Source organism: Nerophis ophidion, linkage group LG28 (assembly GCF_033978795.1).
Source record: "Nerophis ophidion isolate RoL-2023_Sa linkage group LG28, RoL_Noph_v1.0, whole genome shotgun sequence".
Lineage (NCBI taxonomy): Eukaryota > Metazoa > Chordata > Actinopteri > Syngnathiformes > Syngnathidae > Nerophis > Nerophis ophidion.
In genome coordinates this window covers 29,153,873-29,172,561 of record NC_084638.1, presented here as the reverse complement: position 1 = coordinate 29,172,561, position 18,689 = coordinate 29,153,873, and the positions used below count along the sequence as shown (strand labels likewise).

At 32.7% G+C, this 18,689-nt stretch overlaps 1 protein-coding gene across 7 annotated transcripts in view; it reads left to right on the top strand.

Annotated features, from left to right (window-relative positions):
• Nucleotides 1–474: 474 nt before the first annotated feature.
• Nucleotides 475–18,689, top strand: part of tcf7 (transcription factor 7) — a 105,389-nt gene continuing 87,174 nt past the window's right edge. For 6 of the 7 annotated variants that reach the window (XM_061891433.1, XM_061891431.1, XM_061891430.1 and 3 more), the window contains exons 1-3: nucleotides 475–959; nucleotides 6,144–6,204; nucleotides 15,924–16,030. In XM_061891433.1, the coding sequence (XP_061747417.1) occupies nucleotides 765–959; nucleotides 6,144–6,204; nucleotides 15,924–16,030 (363 nt within the window). In that variant the 5' untranslated portion in view covers nucleotides 475–764. The remainder of the gene's footprint in view (nucleotides 960–6,143; nucleotides 6,205–15,923; nucleotides 16,031–18,689) is intronic. The other variant, XM_061891435.1, reaches the window with a different exon arrangement.

The following is an 18,689-nucleotide window of genomic DNA, read 5'->3' as shown; positions in this document are numbered from 1 at the left end:
TTGATAAATCATGTTGGTAATAATAGTGTTGAGATCAAATAATATTGATGATATTGGTGGGATTCATAAATCATGTTAATATTAATAACAATAGTGGTGATGATAAATAATGTTAACATTGATGAGCTTGATAAATCATATAAAAAATCAATAGTGCTGAGAACAAATAATGTTGATGAGATTGTTGTGATTCATAAATCATGTTAATAATAACAATAGTGGTGATGATATCGGTGGGATTCATAAATCATGGTAATAACAATAATAATAGTGGTGATGTTAAAAAAATGTTAATATTGACGAGGTTGATAGATAATAGTGTTGAGAACAAATAGTGGGGGTGATATTGCCGCGATTCATAAATCATGTTAATAATTAAAATAGTGGTGATGTTTCTTTAAGAAGTTCCCAAACAATGACACCCCCTTAAACCCCTCCCCTCTACACACGTGCGCGCGCACACACACACACACACACACACCAGTCATCGGACCTGTCAATCACAGCGGCGGCGCCCTTTGATGTCGGGGCTGGCGGCGTTGTTGTGTGTTGCGCCTTTCTGAAGACGTCATCTTCATCTTCATCTTCACCATCTTCATCCACTTTTGTCGTCTTCCGGGACGAGAGCGGACATTAGCGGACATCATTTGTTGCCGCGTACTTTCTTCAGTTTCGATGCTCTGCTTTGTGTCGGCGGAAAGTTGAAGGTAAAAAGTTTGCGAGCGAGTGAGTGAGTGAGTGAGTGAGTGAGCGAGTGAGTGGCCATGCCGCAACATGGAGGAGACGACCTGGGCGCCACGGACGAGATGATAGCCTTTAAAGACGAAGGTGACCAGGAGGAGAAGATCCAGCAAAGTTCCTTCACCGAAAGAGACTTGGCCGACCTCAAGTCTTCTCTGGTCAACGAGTCGGAAACTCACCAGAACCAGAACCGTGGTGGCGCTGCTGCTAGCTCCTCGGTACGTTTTTTTTTTTTTTTTTAATTATTGGCCAAAACTCTTTCGTCTTTTAGTGAGCATAACACATTTAAAGATTGGTGGTCACCAACCTTTTTGAAACCAAGAGCTACTTCTTGGGTACTGATTACCTGTTTCATACACACTTAAATAAATTGCCAGAAATAGCCAATTTAACTCTATGTTATTATTAATAATTAATGATATTTACCTTATTTCCTTGAATCGCTAATTAACTTAAAACCTCTTCTCACTCCTGCGCTTACCAAAGGCATGCGGTAAAAGTAAGCATGCGCTAATTATTTTTGAAAACTTCTTCTCACTCCGGCACTTACCAAAGGCATGCAGTAAAAATGTGAGTGTGATGTAAGCTTGGACCTTAAATTCTACTGAATAGCTCTTAAACTTCCTTCCTTTATGCGATTTCAAATTACCGGTATTGAAATCAGCCTCCTCCATTTTGAAAATGATGACAGGGGAAGTGTCACCCGTGACGTCACGAGTTTGACCAGGCGGTAATACTTAGCATGCGCTAATTATTTTGCGAAGCGAGTTTGAGTCAAGGCAGGCACATACTATATGCCCTACGGCAATTCAAGGAAATACGGTATATTTGTGGAAACACTGATCATCTAAATGATTTCTCACAATAAATATATATTTTTGATGACTTGTTTTAAATAGGTTAGAATCCAATCTGCACTTTGTTAGAATATATAACAAATTGGACCAAGGTATATTTCTAACAAAGACAAATCATTATTTCCTCTAGATTTTCGAGATCAAAAATGTTAAAAGAAATTCAAAAGCCTTTGAAATAAGATTTAAATTAAAATTTTCTAGATTTGCCAGAATAATTTTTGGGGAATTTTAATCATAAGTTTGAAGAAATAATTCACAAATATTCTTCGTAGAAAAAACAGCAGCAAAAATGAAGAATTAAATTAAAATGTATTTACTATTCTTTACAATAAAAAAATACATTTACTTGAGCATTGATTTAAATTGTCAGGAATGAAGAGGAAGGAATTTAAAAGGTAAAAAGGTATATGCGTTTTAAAATCCTAAAATAATTTTTAAGGTTTTTTCTCTAAAATTGTCTTCCTGAAAGTTATAAGAAGCAAAGGAAAAAAATGAATGAATTTATTTAAACAAGTGAAGACCAAGTCTTTAAAATATTCTATTTGAGTTTTGTCTCTCTTAGAATTAAAAATGTCAAGCAAAGCGAGACCAGCTTGCTAGTAAATAAATAAAATTTAAAAATTAGAGGCAGCTCACTGGTAAGTGCTGCTATCTGAGCTATTTTTAGAACAGGCCAGCAGGCAATTCATCTGGTCCTTACGGGCACCACGTTGGTGACCCCTGGTCTAATAGTTAGCTTGAAAAATAATCGTTTTTCTTCTCTCTTTTTTAAAGTTTTGTGTAAAATAATTGTGTTTACCTTTCCAAAACAAACTTTCTTTTTAGGGAGATTAAAACATTTAAAGTCGAATGTAGTATAATCGTATTTACCTTTAGATAATGGTGTCTTTCTTCTAGTACACTATTTAAAGTTGGATGTAAAAGTGAAATATTAGGAAAATAATGTAATATAATTGTATATTTACTTTTAAAAAACATTCAGTTTTTCTTCTAGTGAAACATTTAAAAATTGATGCAATATAGTTGTGTTTACCTTTGAAAAAAATCAATGTTTCTACACGTGAAATATTTAAAATATTATATAAAATAACTGCATTTATCTTTAAAAACATTGTTTTTCTTCTAGTGAAACATTTAAAAATTAATGTAATATAATTATTACCTTTAAAAACATTTTGTCTTTCTTCTAGTACACCATTTCAAGTTTGATGCAAAAGTAAAATATTAAAAAAATAAAGTAATATAATTGTATATTCTCTCTTTCTTCTAGTGAAACATTTAAAAAATAATTTAATATTATTACATTTACGGTTAAAAACATTTTGTCTTTCTTCTAGTACACCATTTCAAGTTTGATGCAAAAGTGAAATATTGAAAAAATAAAGTAATATAATTGTATATTCTCTCTTTCTTCTAGTGAAACATTTAAAAAATAATTTAATATTATTACATTTACGGTTAAAAACATTTTGTCTTTCTTCTAGTACACCATTTCAAGTTTGATGCAAAAGTAAAATATTGAAAAAATAAAGTAATATAATTGTATATTCTCTCTTTCTTCTAGTGAAACATTTAAAAAATAATTTAATATTATTACATTTACGGTTAAAAACATTTTGTCTTTCTTCTAGTACACCATTTCAAGTTTGATGCAAAAGTAAAATATTGAAAAAATAAAGTAATATAATTGTATATTCTCTCTTTCTTCTAGTGAAACATTTAAAAAATAATTTAATATTATTACATTTACGGTTAAAAACATTTTGTCTTTCTTCTAGTACACCATTTCAAGTTTGATGCAAAAGTAAAATATTGAAAAAATAAAGTAATATAATTGTATATTCTCTCTTTCTTCTAGTGAAACATTTAAAAAATAATGTAATATTATTGTATTTACCTTTAAAAACATTGTGTCTTTCTTCTAGTACACCATTTAAAGTTTGATGCAAAAGTGAAATATTAAAAAAATAATGTAATATAATTGTATATTTCCTTTAAAAACATTCTGTTTTTCTTCTAGTGAAACATTTAAAAATTGATGTAATATAATTTTATTTACCTTTGAAAAAAAATCAATGTTTCTACAAGTGAAATATTTACAATATTATATAAAATAAATGTATTAATCTTAAAAAAAATATTCTGTTTTTCTTCTAGTGAGACATTTAAAAATTAATGTAATATTATTGTATTTACCTTTAAAAAACTTGTGTCTTTCTTCTAGTAAACCATTTAAAGTTTGATGTAAAAGTGAAATGTTAAAAAAATAATGTATTATAATTGTATATTTACCTTTAAAAAACATTGTTTTTCTTCTAGTGAAAAAAATTACAAATTAATGCAATATAATTGTATTTACCTTTGAAAAAAATCTATTTTTCTACAAGTGAAATGTTTAAAATATTATATAAAATAAAATAAATGTATTTACCTTTAAAAACTTTGTGTCTTTCTTTTAGTACACTATTTAAAGTTTGATGTAAAAGTGAAATATTTGCAAAAAATTGTGATATAATTGTATATTTCCTTTAAAAACATTCTGTTTTTCTTCTAGTGAAACATTTAAAAAATAATGTAATATAACTGTATTTACCATTAAAAATATATATTTTTCTTCAAGTGACATTTTTTTTTAAATAATGTAAAATATATGTATTTACCTTGTAAAAACATTCTGTTTTTCTTCTAGTGAAACATTTAAAAAAATAATGTAATATTATTGTATTTACCTTTAAAAACATTGTGTCTTTCTTCTAGTATTCCATTTAAAGTTTGATGCAAAAGTCAAATTTAAAAAAAATAATGTGATATTATTGTATATTTACCTTTAAAAAACATTCAGTTTTTCTTCTAGTGAAACATTTAAAAATTAATGTAATATTGTCTATCTGTGTTGGCCCTGCGATGAGGTGGCGACTTGTCCAGGGTGTACTCCGCCTTCCGCCCGATTGTAGCTTAGATAGGCACCAGCGCCCCCCGCGACCCCAAAGGGAATAAGCGGTAGAAAAATGGATGGATGGAAAATTGTATTTACCTTTAAAAATATATATTTTTCTTCAAGTGAAAAATTTAAACAATAATGTAAAATATATGTATTTACCTTTTAAAAACATTCTGTTTTTCTTCTAGTGAAACATTTAAAAATTAATATAATATAATTGTGTTTACCTTTAAAAACATTTTGTCCCTCTTTTAGTACGCTTTTTAAAGTTTGATGTAAAAGTGAAATATTTAAAATATAATATAAAATAAATGTATTTATCTTTAAAAACATTCAGTTTTTCTTCTAGTGAAACATTTAAAAATAAATGTAATATAATTGTATTTACCTTTAAAAACATTGTGTCTTTCTTCTAATACACTTTTTAAAGTTTGATGTAAAAGTGAAATATAAAAAAAAATAATGTAATGTAATTGTATATTTACTTTTAAAATATTCAGTTTTTCTTCTAGTGAAACATTTAAAAATCAATGTAATACAATTGTCTTTACCTTTAAAAAATATATATTTTTCTTCAAGTGAAAATTTAAAAAAAAAAAAGTAAAATATTTGTATTTACCTTATAAAAACATTTTGTTTTTCTTCTAGTGAAACATGAAAAAAAAAATAATATAATTGTATTTACCTTTTAAACATTGTGTCTTTCTTCTAGTACACCATTTAAAGTTTAATGTAAATGTGAAATCCCCCCCCAAAAATTGTAATATAATTATATATTTACCTTTAAAAACATTATGTTTTTCTTCTAGTGAAACATTAAAAAAATAACGTAATATAATTGTATTTACCTTTAAAAAAAAATGTCTTCAAGTGAAATATTTAAAAAATTATATAAAATAAATGTATTTACCTTTAAAAACATTGTTTTTCTTCCAGTGAAACATTTAAAACATAATGTAATATAATTGTGTTTACCTTTAAAACCATTTTGTCTTTCTTCCAGTGCAACATTTAAAAAAATGAATGTAAAATAATTTTATATTTACTTTTAAAAACATTCTGTTTTTCTTCTACTTTAATATTTAAAGATTGAAGTAATATAATTGTATCCACCTTTAAAAAAATGTATTTTTTTTCAAGTGAAATATTTAAAAAATAATGTGAAATATATGTATTTACCTTCCAAACAACATTCTGTTTTTCTTCAAGTGAAATATTTAAAAAATAATGTAATATTATTGTATTTACTTTCTAGTAAACTTTTTAAAGTTTGATATATTAAATATGTGTATTTACTTTTAAAAACATTTTGTTTTTCTTAAAGTGAAAAAAACATTTAAAGTTTAATGTAAAATTATTTTATTTACCTTGAAAAACATTTTCTTTTTCTTCGAGTGAAACATTTAAAAAATAATGTAATATATTTAAAAAATAATGTATTATAATTGTGTTTAACTTTAAAAACATTTGGTCTTTCTTCTAGTACACTATTTAAAGTTTGCTGTTAAATATGTGTATTTACCTTTACAAACATCCTGTTTTTCTTCAAGTGAAATATTTCAAATTAATGTATTTACCTTTGAAAATGTTCTCTCTTTCTCCAGGCTGTACGGCAAAGACAACAAGCTGAGCACAGAAACTTCCCCAACAAACATCTCGACCACGGTAAGAACATACTAAATCAACAGTTACATTACAAATGACATCATACAAAAGTGTACTAAATAACAAATATGTTACTATTAACATAAAAAAAACAATCAAATATTTATTAGGTGTACAAAATTAACATTTATATTACTTTTAACATCATTCAAACTATCAAATATGTATTAGGTGTACTGAATTAACAGTTATGTTACTATTAACATCCTACAAACTATCAAATATCTACTACATTTATGTTACTAATGACATCATAAAAAAGTGTAATAAATACACATTTAAGTTTTTATCAACATCATAAAATATGTTTTTAATTACATCAAAACACACTTTGTCACTGTCAACATCATACAAACTTTTAAATATTTATTACGTGTAGTAAATTAACATTTATGTAATATTAACATCCTACAAACTTTTATATATTTATTAGGTTTACTAAATTAACATTTCTGTTACTAATGACATCGTACAAAAGTGTACTAAATTAACATTAATGTTACAATTAACATCATACAAACTGTCAAATATCTATTGGGTGTACTAAATTTACATTTATGTTACTATTAACACCATACAAACTATCAAATATTTATCAGGTGTACTAAATTAACATTTATATTACTAATGACATCATACAAAAGTGTACTAAATTAACATTTATGTTACTATTAACATCATAAAAAACCATCAAATATGTATTAGGTGTACTACATTTACATTTGTGTTACTATTAACATCATAAAAACTATCACATATTTATTAGATGTGCTAACTTAACATTTATATTGCTAATGACATCATACAAAAGTGTAATTAATATACATTTATGTTATTATCAACATCATAAAATCTTACTGCGTGTCAACAGATTTAAGAAAAAATAATCAAAGACAAGAAAAAGTTGTGATTTAATCCATGACAAATTTGCTTATATAGTATATCTATTGTGTCATTTTGCCTGCAGTTTATTGATTATGATAAATATTTCCTGTTGATAAAACATATTGGAAAGAACGGCATTTCAAATTGTTTGCATGACGGGCCACGGTTGTTTTTTTCTTACGCTTGCTTTATTTATTTCTGACACATACAGTCCAGAAATAGAATTAAACCCATGCCGAATGTTCTTTTTGTAACCCACAAAAAAAAAAAAATCACATGTAGAATTAAAAAAAAAAAGTACAGGTCAATATTGACAGACTACTGCACTCCTGAGAGTCCCCAACGCAGAAATACACAAAAGCAGACAGAAGGCTCATCAATTATCTACCTTATTATTACTTTTCAATCGGGGTTAAGTTTGAGATCAGCCTCAATTACATACTTTAGGAAACCACCCCATACTTCCTGAAACTTCACAGAACAGCCCTTCAATGTCAGCTTAATCTTCTCTAGTTTGTATAAATCTACTTTTTAAACTCAATTTAGGGATTTGTTTGTTTTATTGTCCTTAAAAAAGTGCTAGTATGTTACATACTGTCCATCGTTTATTCAAGTTCCTCATATTTTATTCAATTTAAGGATTTGTTTATGTTTTATTGTCCTTAAAAAGTACTAGTATGTTACATACTGTCCATCATTGATCAAATGTCCTCCTATTTTATTCAATTTAAGGATTTGTTTATGTTTTATATACTGAAAAAGTGCTAGTATGTTACATACTGTCCATCATTTACTAAAGTTCCTCCTATTTTATTTCATTTAAGGATTTGTTCATGTTTTATTGTCCTTAAAAAGTACTGGTATGTTACATACTGTCCATCATTTATCAAATGTCCTCCTATTTTATTCAATTTAAGGATTTGTTTATGTTTTATATACTGAAAAAGTGCTAGTATGTTACATACTGTCCATCATTTACTAAAGTTCCTCCTATTTTATTTCATTTAAGGATTTGTTCATGTTTTATTGTCCTTAAAAAGTACTGGTATGTTACATACTGTCCATCATTTATCAAATGTCCTCCTATTTTATTCAATTTAAGGATTTGTTTATGTTTTATATACTGAAAAAGTGCTAGTATGTTACATACTGTCCATCATTTACTAAAGTTCCTCCTATTTTATTTCATTTAAGGATTTGTTCATGTTTTATTGTCCTTAAAAAGTACTGGTATGTTACATACTGTCCATCATTTATCAAATGTCCTCCTATTTTATTCAATTTAGGGATTTGTTTATGTTTTATACACTTAAAAAGTGCTAGTATGTTACATACTGTCCATCATTTATTAAAGTTCCTCCTATTTTATTTAATTTAAGGATTTGTTTATGTTTTATTGTCTTTAAAAAGTATTGGTATGTTACATACTGTCCATCATTTATCAAATGTCCTCCTATTTTATTCAATTTAGGGATTTGTTTATGTTCTATACACTTAAAAAGTGCTAGTATGTTACATACTGTCCATCATTTATTAAAGTTCCTCCTATTTTATTTAATTTAAGGATTTGTTTATGTTTTATTGTATTTAAAAAGTACTGGTATGTTACATACTGTCCATCATTTATCAAATTTCCTCCTATTTTATTCAATTTAAGGATTTGTTTATGTTTTATTGAAGTATGTTACATACAGTACTTCCCATCATTTATCAAATTTCCTCCTATTTTATTTAATTTAAGGATTTGTTTATGTTTTATTGTCCTTAAAAAGTACTGGTATGTTACCTACTGTCTATCATTTATCAAATGTCCTCCTATTTTATTCAATTTAGGGATTTGTTTATGTTTTATACACTTAAAAAGTGCTAGTATGTTACATACTGTCCATCATTTATTAAAGTTCCTCCTATTTTATTCAATTTAAGGATTTGTTTATGTTTTATTGTACTTAAAAAGTACTAGTATGTTACATACTGTCCATCATTTATTAAAGTTCCTCCTATTTTATTTTATTTAAGGATTTGTTTGTGTTATTGTCCTTAAAAAGTACTAGTATGTTACATACCGTCCATCATTTATCAAATTTCCTCCTATTTTTTCAATTTAAGGATTTGTTTTTGTTTTATTGAAGTATGTTACATACTTCCCATCATTCATCAAATTTCCTCCTATTTTATTCAATTTAAGGATTTGTTTATGTTTTTATATCATTAAAATGTTCTAGTATGTTACATAATGTCCATCATTTATTAAAGTACCTTCTAATTTATTCAATTTTAGAATTTGTTTATGTTTTATTGTCCTTAAAAAAGTGCTAGTATGTTACATGCTGTCCATCATTTATTCAAGTTCCTCCTATTTTATTCAATTTAAGGATTTGTTTATGTTTTATTGAAGTATGTTACATACAGTACTTCCCATCATTTATCAAATTTCCTCCTATTTTATTTAATTTAAGGATTTGTCTATGTTTTATTGTCCCTAAAAAGTACTGGTATGTTACATACTGTCTATCATTTATCAAATGTCCTCCTATTTTATTCAATTTAGGGATTTGTTTATGTTTTATACACTTAAAAAGTGCTAGTATGTTACATACTGTCCATCATTTATTAAAGTTCCTCCTATTTTATTCAATTTAAGGATTTGTTTATGTTTTATTGTACTTAAAAAGTACTAGTATGTTACATACTGTCCATCATTGATTAAAGTTCCTCCTATTTTATTTTATTTAAGGATTTGTTTGTGTTAATGTCCTTAAAAAGTACTAGTATGTTACATACTGTCCATCATTTATCAGATTTCCTCCTATTTTTTCAATTTAAGGATTTGTTTTTGTTTTATTGAAGTATGTTACATACTTCCCATCATTCATCAAATTTCCTCCTATTTTATTCAATTTAAGGATTTGTTTATGTTTTCATATCATTAAAATGTTCTAGTATGTTACATAATGTCCATCATTTATTAAAGTACCTTCTAATTTATTCAATTTTAGAATTTGTTTATGTTTTATTGTCCTTAAAAAAATGCTAGTATGTTACATGCTGTCCATCATTTATTCAAGTTCCTCCTATTTTATTCAATTTAAGGATTTGTTTATGTTTTATTATTCCTAAAAAGTACTAGTATGTTACATACTGTCCATCATTTATCTAATTTCCTCCTATTTTATTTAATTTAAGGATTTGTTTATGCTTTTAGATCCTTAAAAAGTGTTAGTATGTTACATGCTGTCCATCATTTATTAAAGTGCCTCGTTTTTTATTCACTCTAAGGATTTGTTTATGTTTTATTGTCCTTAAAAAGTACAAGTATGTCACATACTGTCCATCATTTATTGAAGTTCCTCATATTTTATTCAATTTAAGGATTTGTTTGTTTTATTGTCCTTAAAAAGTACTAGTATGTTATATACTGTCCATCATTTATCAAATTTCCTCCTATTTTATTCAATTCAAGGATTTTTTTATGTTTTATTGTCCTTAAAAAGTGATAGTATGTCACATACTGTACATCATTTATTAAAGTTCCTCCTATTTTATTCAATTTAAAGGATTTGTTTATGTTTTATAGTCCTTAAAAAGTACTAGTATGTCATATACTGTCCACCATTTATCAAATTTCTTACTATTTTATTAAATTTTCTGAAAGTATTTAGTAGAGAACATCCACGATAAATTTCTCAACTTTCGGTCGCTAACAGAAAAGCCTTGCCTTTACCGGAAGTCGCAGACGATGACGTCACCTGTGTGATGGCTCCTCACATATTCACAATGTTTTTAATGGGAGCCTCCAACAAAAAGAGCTATTCGGACCGAGAAAACGACAATTTCCCCATTAATTTGAGCGAGGATGAAAGATTTGTGTATGATGATATTGATAGTGACGGACTAGAAAGAAAAAATACGCGATTGCATTGGGACAGATTCAGATGTTTTTAGACACATTTACTAGGATAATTCTGGGAAATCCCTTATCTTTCTATTGTGTTGCTAGTGTTTTAGTGAGTTTAATAGTACCTGATAGTCGGAGGTGTGTGTCCACGGGTGTCTTGACACCAGTGTCTCAGGGAAGTCGACGGCAGCTTTATGGACGGCGCAAGCTCAGCTGATCTCCGTTAAGAAGCGACTTTTTACCCCAATTTTCTCACCGAAACCTGCTGGTTGACATTCGGTCGGGATCCATGTTCACTTGACCGCTGTGATCCATAGTAAAGTTTCACCTCCAGGAATTTTAAACAAGGAATCACTGTGTGTTTGTGTGGCTAAAGGCTAAAGTTTCCCAACTCCATCTTTTTACTTTGACTTCTCCAATATTAATTGAACAAATTGCAAAAGATTCAGCAACACAGATCTCCAAAATACTGTGTAATTGTGCGGTTAAAGCAGACGACTTTTAGCTGTGTGTGTGTGCAGCGCTCATATTTCCTAACAGTCCCTGACGTCACGCGTACACGTCATCATTACGCGACATTTTCAAGAAGAAACTCCCGGGAAATTTAAAATTGCAATTTAGTAAACTAAAAAGGCCGTATTGGCATCCATCCATCCATCCATTTTCTACCGCTTATTCCCTTTTGGGGTCGCGGGGGGCGCTGGCGCCTATCTCAGCTACAATCGGGCGGAAGGCGGGGTACACCCTGGACAAGTCGCCACCTCATCGCAGGGCCAACACAGATAGACAGACAACATTCACACACTAGGGCCAATTTTAGTGTTGCCAATCAACCTATCCCCAGGTGCATGTCTTTGGAAGTGGGAGGAAGCCGGAGTACCCGGAGGGAACCCACGCATTCACGGGGAAAACATGCAAACTCCACACAGAAAGATCCCGAGCCTGGATTTGAACCCAGGACTGCAGGAACTTCGTATTGTGAGGCAGACGCACTAACCCCTCTGCCACCGTGAAGCCCCCCGTATTGGCATGTGTTGCAATGTTAATATTTCATCATTGATATATAAACTATCAGACTGCGTGGTGGGTAGTAGTGGGTTTCAGTAGGCCTTTAAGTCCTCTCCTTTTACCCGTGGTAAAACAGTGTGTAGTCCAGGTACGTCCAAACGTTTTTACTTGGGGCCGCATTGGGCTAAAATATTTGGGACGAAAGCCTACTGCATTCAAAATATATATATATATGTATATATATATATATATATATATATATATATATATATATATATATATATATACATATATATATATACACCAGGTTTTCCTGCAGCTACACCAGCTACATTAAAGTATTTTATTATTTTATTATTTTTTTTGTCATGTCCAGCTTCTCAGGCAAATCATAGTTGATGTAGATGCCCATATCGGCTGTTCAGAATTTGACTTAGTCATTATTTTGTCTTAGTAAGTCAATATTTACTAAGTCAAAATAATGACATACTTAGTATCTCAGATAACTAGGAATGTTTTTTGTTTTGTTTTTACTTTACGGAAAAAATATCGAGATATATATCATATATTGCCATTAAGCATACAGAGCAAAAAAAACAACCAAAAATTGTAGGCTTCTTCACGCGACTAAGCCGGCCTACTTCGCCACAGTCTGTAGTCTATTGCTCCCCCAAGCAGCGATGAGATGGAGACGTGAGGGTGACGACAGTCCAAATTCCATAAACCCCTCCCAGCCTCTTCCCCGTCCACCTTAACTGACACATTTTCTGTGGGAAACACTGTATACACATGTACATATGATATTTACTGTATGTTATGGATATACAATTAATAATTACCGTTTTTTCCGGACCATAGGGCACACCAGGTTATAAGGCGCACTGTCGATGATGTATGGTCTATTTTCAATCTTTTTTTCATATATAAGGTGCATTACAGGAGTCATATTATTATAATATTTTTTTTTACTTTAAAACACTTCCTTCTGGTTACATAAAATGCAATGGTGGTTATTTGGTGAACATGTTGCATAGATTATGTTTTACAGACATTCTTCCAGTCGTTTTCTGAAGGTCGCTTCAGGACGCGCCGTTTTGTGGGCGGTCTTATCTTCGTGACTCACCTTCGGCAGCGTCTTGTCCCAGTCATCTTTGGTGTAGCGCGCAAGGACGGGAGTGGAATAAGCGTCAAAATATAGAGCTAACTGTTTTAATGACATTCAGACTTTACTAAATCAACAACAGAGCACCATCTCCTCATCCGGAAACATCAACACGAGAATCGTGTCCCATGAAAAACCGTCGGACCGGAACTCTTTAATAACTAAAGCTTCTTGGGTGTATAATGAAGACTCACTACACCGGTGTGTTTTAGTGCTTTAATGGCGAGTTTACTGACAGATATAAGTAAGAACTTTGCACTAGTTTATATAAGAAATGGCAACAGCGGAGGATGAATGTCCCATAACAAGAAGATAGGGGCGGTATAGCTCAGTTGGTAGAGTGGCCGTGCCAGCAACTTGGGGGTTGCAGGTTCGATTCCCACTTCCGCCATCCTAGTCACTGCCGTTGTGTCCTTGGGCAAGACACTTTACCCACCTGCTCCCAGTGCCACCCACACTGCTTTAAATGTAACTTAGATATTGGGTTTCACTATGTAAAGCGCTTTGAGTCACTAGAGAAAAGCGCTACATAAATATAATTCACAAAATATAATTCACAGAGGAAAAAAAAGAAGCTTATCGACTATGGTGTCGCTACGGACTACAAAGGCGGAAGCGCGCAATTTTTCAGGATTTATGCAGATACCAAATACAGATCAGCAGGTACCAGAAGGTAAGAAAAGTTGCTTTTGCATAATATTGCGAAACAAAATGCCAGATAATATGTTTTACCTTATACACATACCATATTAATACTTGTATGTTGAAGCACAGTACAATCCATCAAACGGTGTGGCTTCATAGCTCACCAAAGTCGTACTAAAACATTTTGATAGATTTTTGAGCGCCGTGTGTAATGTTCTACATTTTCAATGGAACATGTGAAATGTTGGTGTTGCTCACTTGAGTCACATTGTCATCATATTGTAGTCTACACCTATCTCTTGTGTTGACTGCCATCTACTGGTCACACTCATCATTACACCATGCACAAAATATAATTGCTTCGAGGTCGGTAAGCAAAACCAGATTTATTCCGTACATAAGGCTTACTGTCGAGTTTTAAGAAAAAAAAGGAGTTTAAGTGCACCTAATAGTCCGGAAAATACGGTATTATAATTGGATATTAAGAGTATGTGAAAGTTTGACTCCTAACCGTGATGACCTCTCTAAAGTTTTGTAATCAATTATAAATATCAAGTAGCTAAACTGCGCTAAGTGTGAAGAGGGACTTTTTCATTTTCCCATCATGCATTGTAATGGATTGGTGTAATTTTGAATTTTTCATAGTGTATGGACGTTTTTTTAAATTATATCCACAAAGATCGCAAAAAGCCGCTGCCTGAACAGGGCTCAGAAAATCTGCAGAGACTCCCTCCCACCCCCACCAAGTACTGTTTTCCCTGCTGGACTCTAGAAAGAGGTTCTGCAGTCTCCGTAGCAGAACCTCCAGGTTCTGTAACAGCTTATTTCCTCGGGCCGTAAGACTCTTGAACGCATCATAACAATAATCCCCTCAATTTCCCCCCAAAACAGATTAACGCGCTAGAATGCAGACAATATAACATACATCCATAAACGTGGATGCATATGCAAAAGTGCAATATATTTATCTGTTTATTTATATCTGCATCTTATTGATTTTTTATCCCGCACTACCAAGAGCTAATGCGACAAAATGTTGTTCTTATCTGTACTGTAAAGTTCAAATTTGAATGACGATAAAAAGGAAGTGTAAATCAAAGCCTAAATCTAAATTATTGAACAGATTGTGATATATAAGACCGTGTGTGTTGACCTTTTGTGTTGTCTGCGTTTTTTTTTGTGCTATGAGTGGGATAGGTTGTGTGGATTTGGGTCATATAAGTAAATGCTGTGCTGCGCTCACTTGACTCACAACTCATGTTCATTGAGCTGATTTAGAGTTAAATGATTGGCACACACAGTAGGTGTGGCGAAATTATTCCCTGCATTTCAGCCATCACCCTTGATCACCCCCTGGGAGGTGAGGGGAGCAGTGAGCAGCAGCGGTGGCCACGCCCGGGTATAATTTTTGGTGATTTAACCCCCAATTCCAATCCTTGATGCTGAGTGCCATTCAGGGAGGTAATGGGTCCCATTTTTATAGTCTTTGGTATGACTCGGCTGGGGGTTTGAACTTACAACCTACCGATTTAAGGGCGGACACTCTAACCACTAGGCCACTGAGTAGTAGTAGTATTTACTCACGGTGTCCACAAGATGGCGGCACAATCCGATCGTTAGCTATTTGGAAATAAGTCCGGAAATTCCTTGTTAAACCCACAATGTCTTATGGGCCAAATTGAAGACCCTAGTGTAGTCATTAGATGGAACCTGTCATTTCAAGCATAAAGGCTCGAAAGTGTTTCTTTACGCTTCATGTTTTGGGTGGGCACTTGTACCCTCGTGCGAAAAACGAATAACTGGGAACAGCTGTGCATAAAACGGGGGTAATGTGTCATATTTTGTTGCCATGTGCTAGTATGTTTGTGACAAACACACAAAAGTGTAGCCCAATGAGTCATAATGGTTTGTAATTTCTCACACAGCTGTACCAAAGAGCCAATGTTACATTAGGGTGCTGAGCCAAATCATCGGGAAATAGGGTACCCATACTCACGATCACGTGTGCCAAACTGCAGCGAGATTGGTTTAAAAACATACACAAAGAAAAGGGGCGGGGCTTCCCATTTGGTGGCATGTGTTGTTTCAAGCTAACTCGCGTTGTTTTCTGTTGGTCCACAGTATCAAAGCAGCAAGATGGCGCCGTGTACAAGACGTCGGGTTATCCCGGTTACCCCTTCCTGATGCTGCCCGACGCCTACCTACCCAACGGCTCAATTTCGCCATCGGTAAGTCCTCTTTAGCGCCGCCCTAGTGGCTCCCAGGAGCATTTTTAAAAAAGGATTAGAAATGGAAAAAGATAGAGATCTCCGATAATGGCGGGTAGTGTATATTGTAGCGTCCCGGAAGAGTTAGTGGTTAGTGCTGCAAGGGTTTCTGGGTATTTGTTTTGTTGTGTTTCAATGTGGATGTTTTAATTAAATGTGTGGGTTCACGTGGGCTTCACGGTGGCAGAGGGGTTAGTGCGTCTGCCTCACAATACGAAAGTCCTGCAGTCTTGGCTTCAATCCCGGGCTCGGGATCTTTCTGTGTGGAGTTTGCATGTTCTCCCCGTGAATGCGTGAGTTCCCTCCGGCGTACTGCAGCTTCCTCCCACTTCCAAAGACATGCACCTGGGGATAGGTTGATTGGCAACACTAAATTGGCACTAGTGTGTGAATGTGAGTGTGAATGTTGTCTGTCTATTTGTGTTGGCCCTGCAATGAGGTGGCGACTTGTCCAGGGTGTACTCCGCCTTCCGCCCGATTGTAGCTGAGATAGGCGCCAGCGCCCCCCGCCACCCCAAAAGGGAATGTAGAAAATGGATGGATGGATGGGTGTGGTTTCACAGTGTGGCGCATATTTGTAACACTGTTAAAGCTGTTTATACGGCCACCCTCAGTGTGTCCTGTGTGGCTGTTGACCAAGTATGCCCTGCATTCACTTGTGTGTGTGAAAAACCGTAGATGTTATGTGATTGGGCCGGCATGCAAATGTTTATAGGCACTCAGTACTTCTCTCTACGTCCGTGTACCACTCCGTACAGCGGCGTTTTGAACGAGTCATACATTTTACTTTTTGAAACCTACGCCGATAATTTCCGGTATCACATTTTAAAGCATTTATCGGCCGATAATATCGGCAGTCCGATATTATCGGACATCTCGAGAAAAAAGATGGGGGAAAAATAAATGTTTTGTTTTAGTATGTTTTTTGTTTGAGGACAAACATGACAGAAACCCCAACGTTTAATATGTTTGTGTGTATGCTTCACTGATGAGAGTATTTGGTGAACATTGTTTTGTCCTACTAATTTTGGCGGTTCTTGAACTCACCATAGTGTGGACTGTGACAACAGTTAGCTTACATGTCAAATCTTCCACTCCTTCTGGGTTTCATTTTGTCCACCAAAAGTTTTATGCTGTGTGTGAATGCACAAAGGTGCGCTTTGTTGACGTTATCGACTTGTGTGGAGTGCTAATCAGGCATATTTAGTCAGTGCAAGTTAATCGATGCTATTTATGCTAGTTGTATGTACATAGTTGATCATTATGCCTCATTTCTAGGTATATTTAAGCTCATTGAATTTCCTTTACTTCTATCCTCTTTGTATATGATTTAGTTTTGAATGTCTCATGACACATTATCTGAATGTAATATTGGCTGCATTTGTGTGCCATGTTGTTCCAGACCACAGCAAACATTACCTAGCTTGCCAAAGATTGTAATACATCTATTAAAAGAAGACAGCCTGCTGTTTCCTTTAACTTGGACACACACATCTATAACTTTGGCCATTAAAAGCCAGTAATTACCAGGCGTTATCTCAACTTCTGAGTAGCTTCTGATTTACGAATGCTTTCTAATGTAAAAATGTGTAGAATAAATATTACATTTCAACATTTCTGTCAACGAAGATTTGCCTCAGCCTGTGACACATAGTTATCTTGATAGTAGGCTATGATAGACTTAAAAAAAAACAAATTCAGATTTGTTTTTTGTATTTTTAGTCCAATATGGCTCTTTAAATGTTTTGAGTTGCCAACCCCTGCACTAACCTATTTATTTTTAACCTTTTGGAATGGACTTATGCTGTCTTAAATTGGAGTGGTAATAGTTTTTTTGGTAACACCAATTAGTCACAATAGTTCATGAAGTCATGACGCAGTAAGTTGAATGATGCGGACATGTTTGTTACTGGATATTTTCTTATGTTGGACACTTTGTATGTGTAAAGAATATGCAAATATAATTATTTCTGACTTGTTTATATTTACAAATGTGCTGTTTTATTCTTCAAGGATGATTAGTATGTCTAACTTGTGTGCTACTGTTTGCTCAGCTGTTGTGCAGCTGCTTGGAGCCTTGCATATTTACCTTTTGTAAATGACTTTAGTAAAACAGAATAAATTGTGTGTTCATTAGAGGACATTAAATGTTAATTGGCTGTCCAGCTTGGCACATATAAACACACTGCAGGACTGCTTTTATCGCACATGATATCACACACTGTCACGTTGGTAAATCTGATTTCATGTTTGTTTTGTGTTCTGGACTCTTGTTCTGTTTTTTCACTTCCTGGTTTGTTTTTGTTACCATGACAACTCATTGCTTTTCACCTTGCCCTCCTAGTCACGCCCATGCCCTCAGTCCCGCACCTGTTCCTAATTATTCACAGCCACTTTTTAAGTCAATTTCTTTCTGGCCATCAGTCTGAGAACATCAACTTTCATTACCCATGCCGTTCTAACTTTCATTGTTATCTACGACCTTGCTGCTCATTCTCCATGCCCGCGATCACCTGCCACGCACCTTGCTATTCTTGCCTCCTGTTTTTGTTGTCACAGTAAGTGTTTTGTTTTAGTTGTTTATAGTCATGCCATCGTGCTCTTTCTGTTCTTAGTTCAT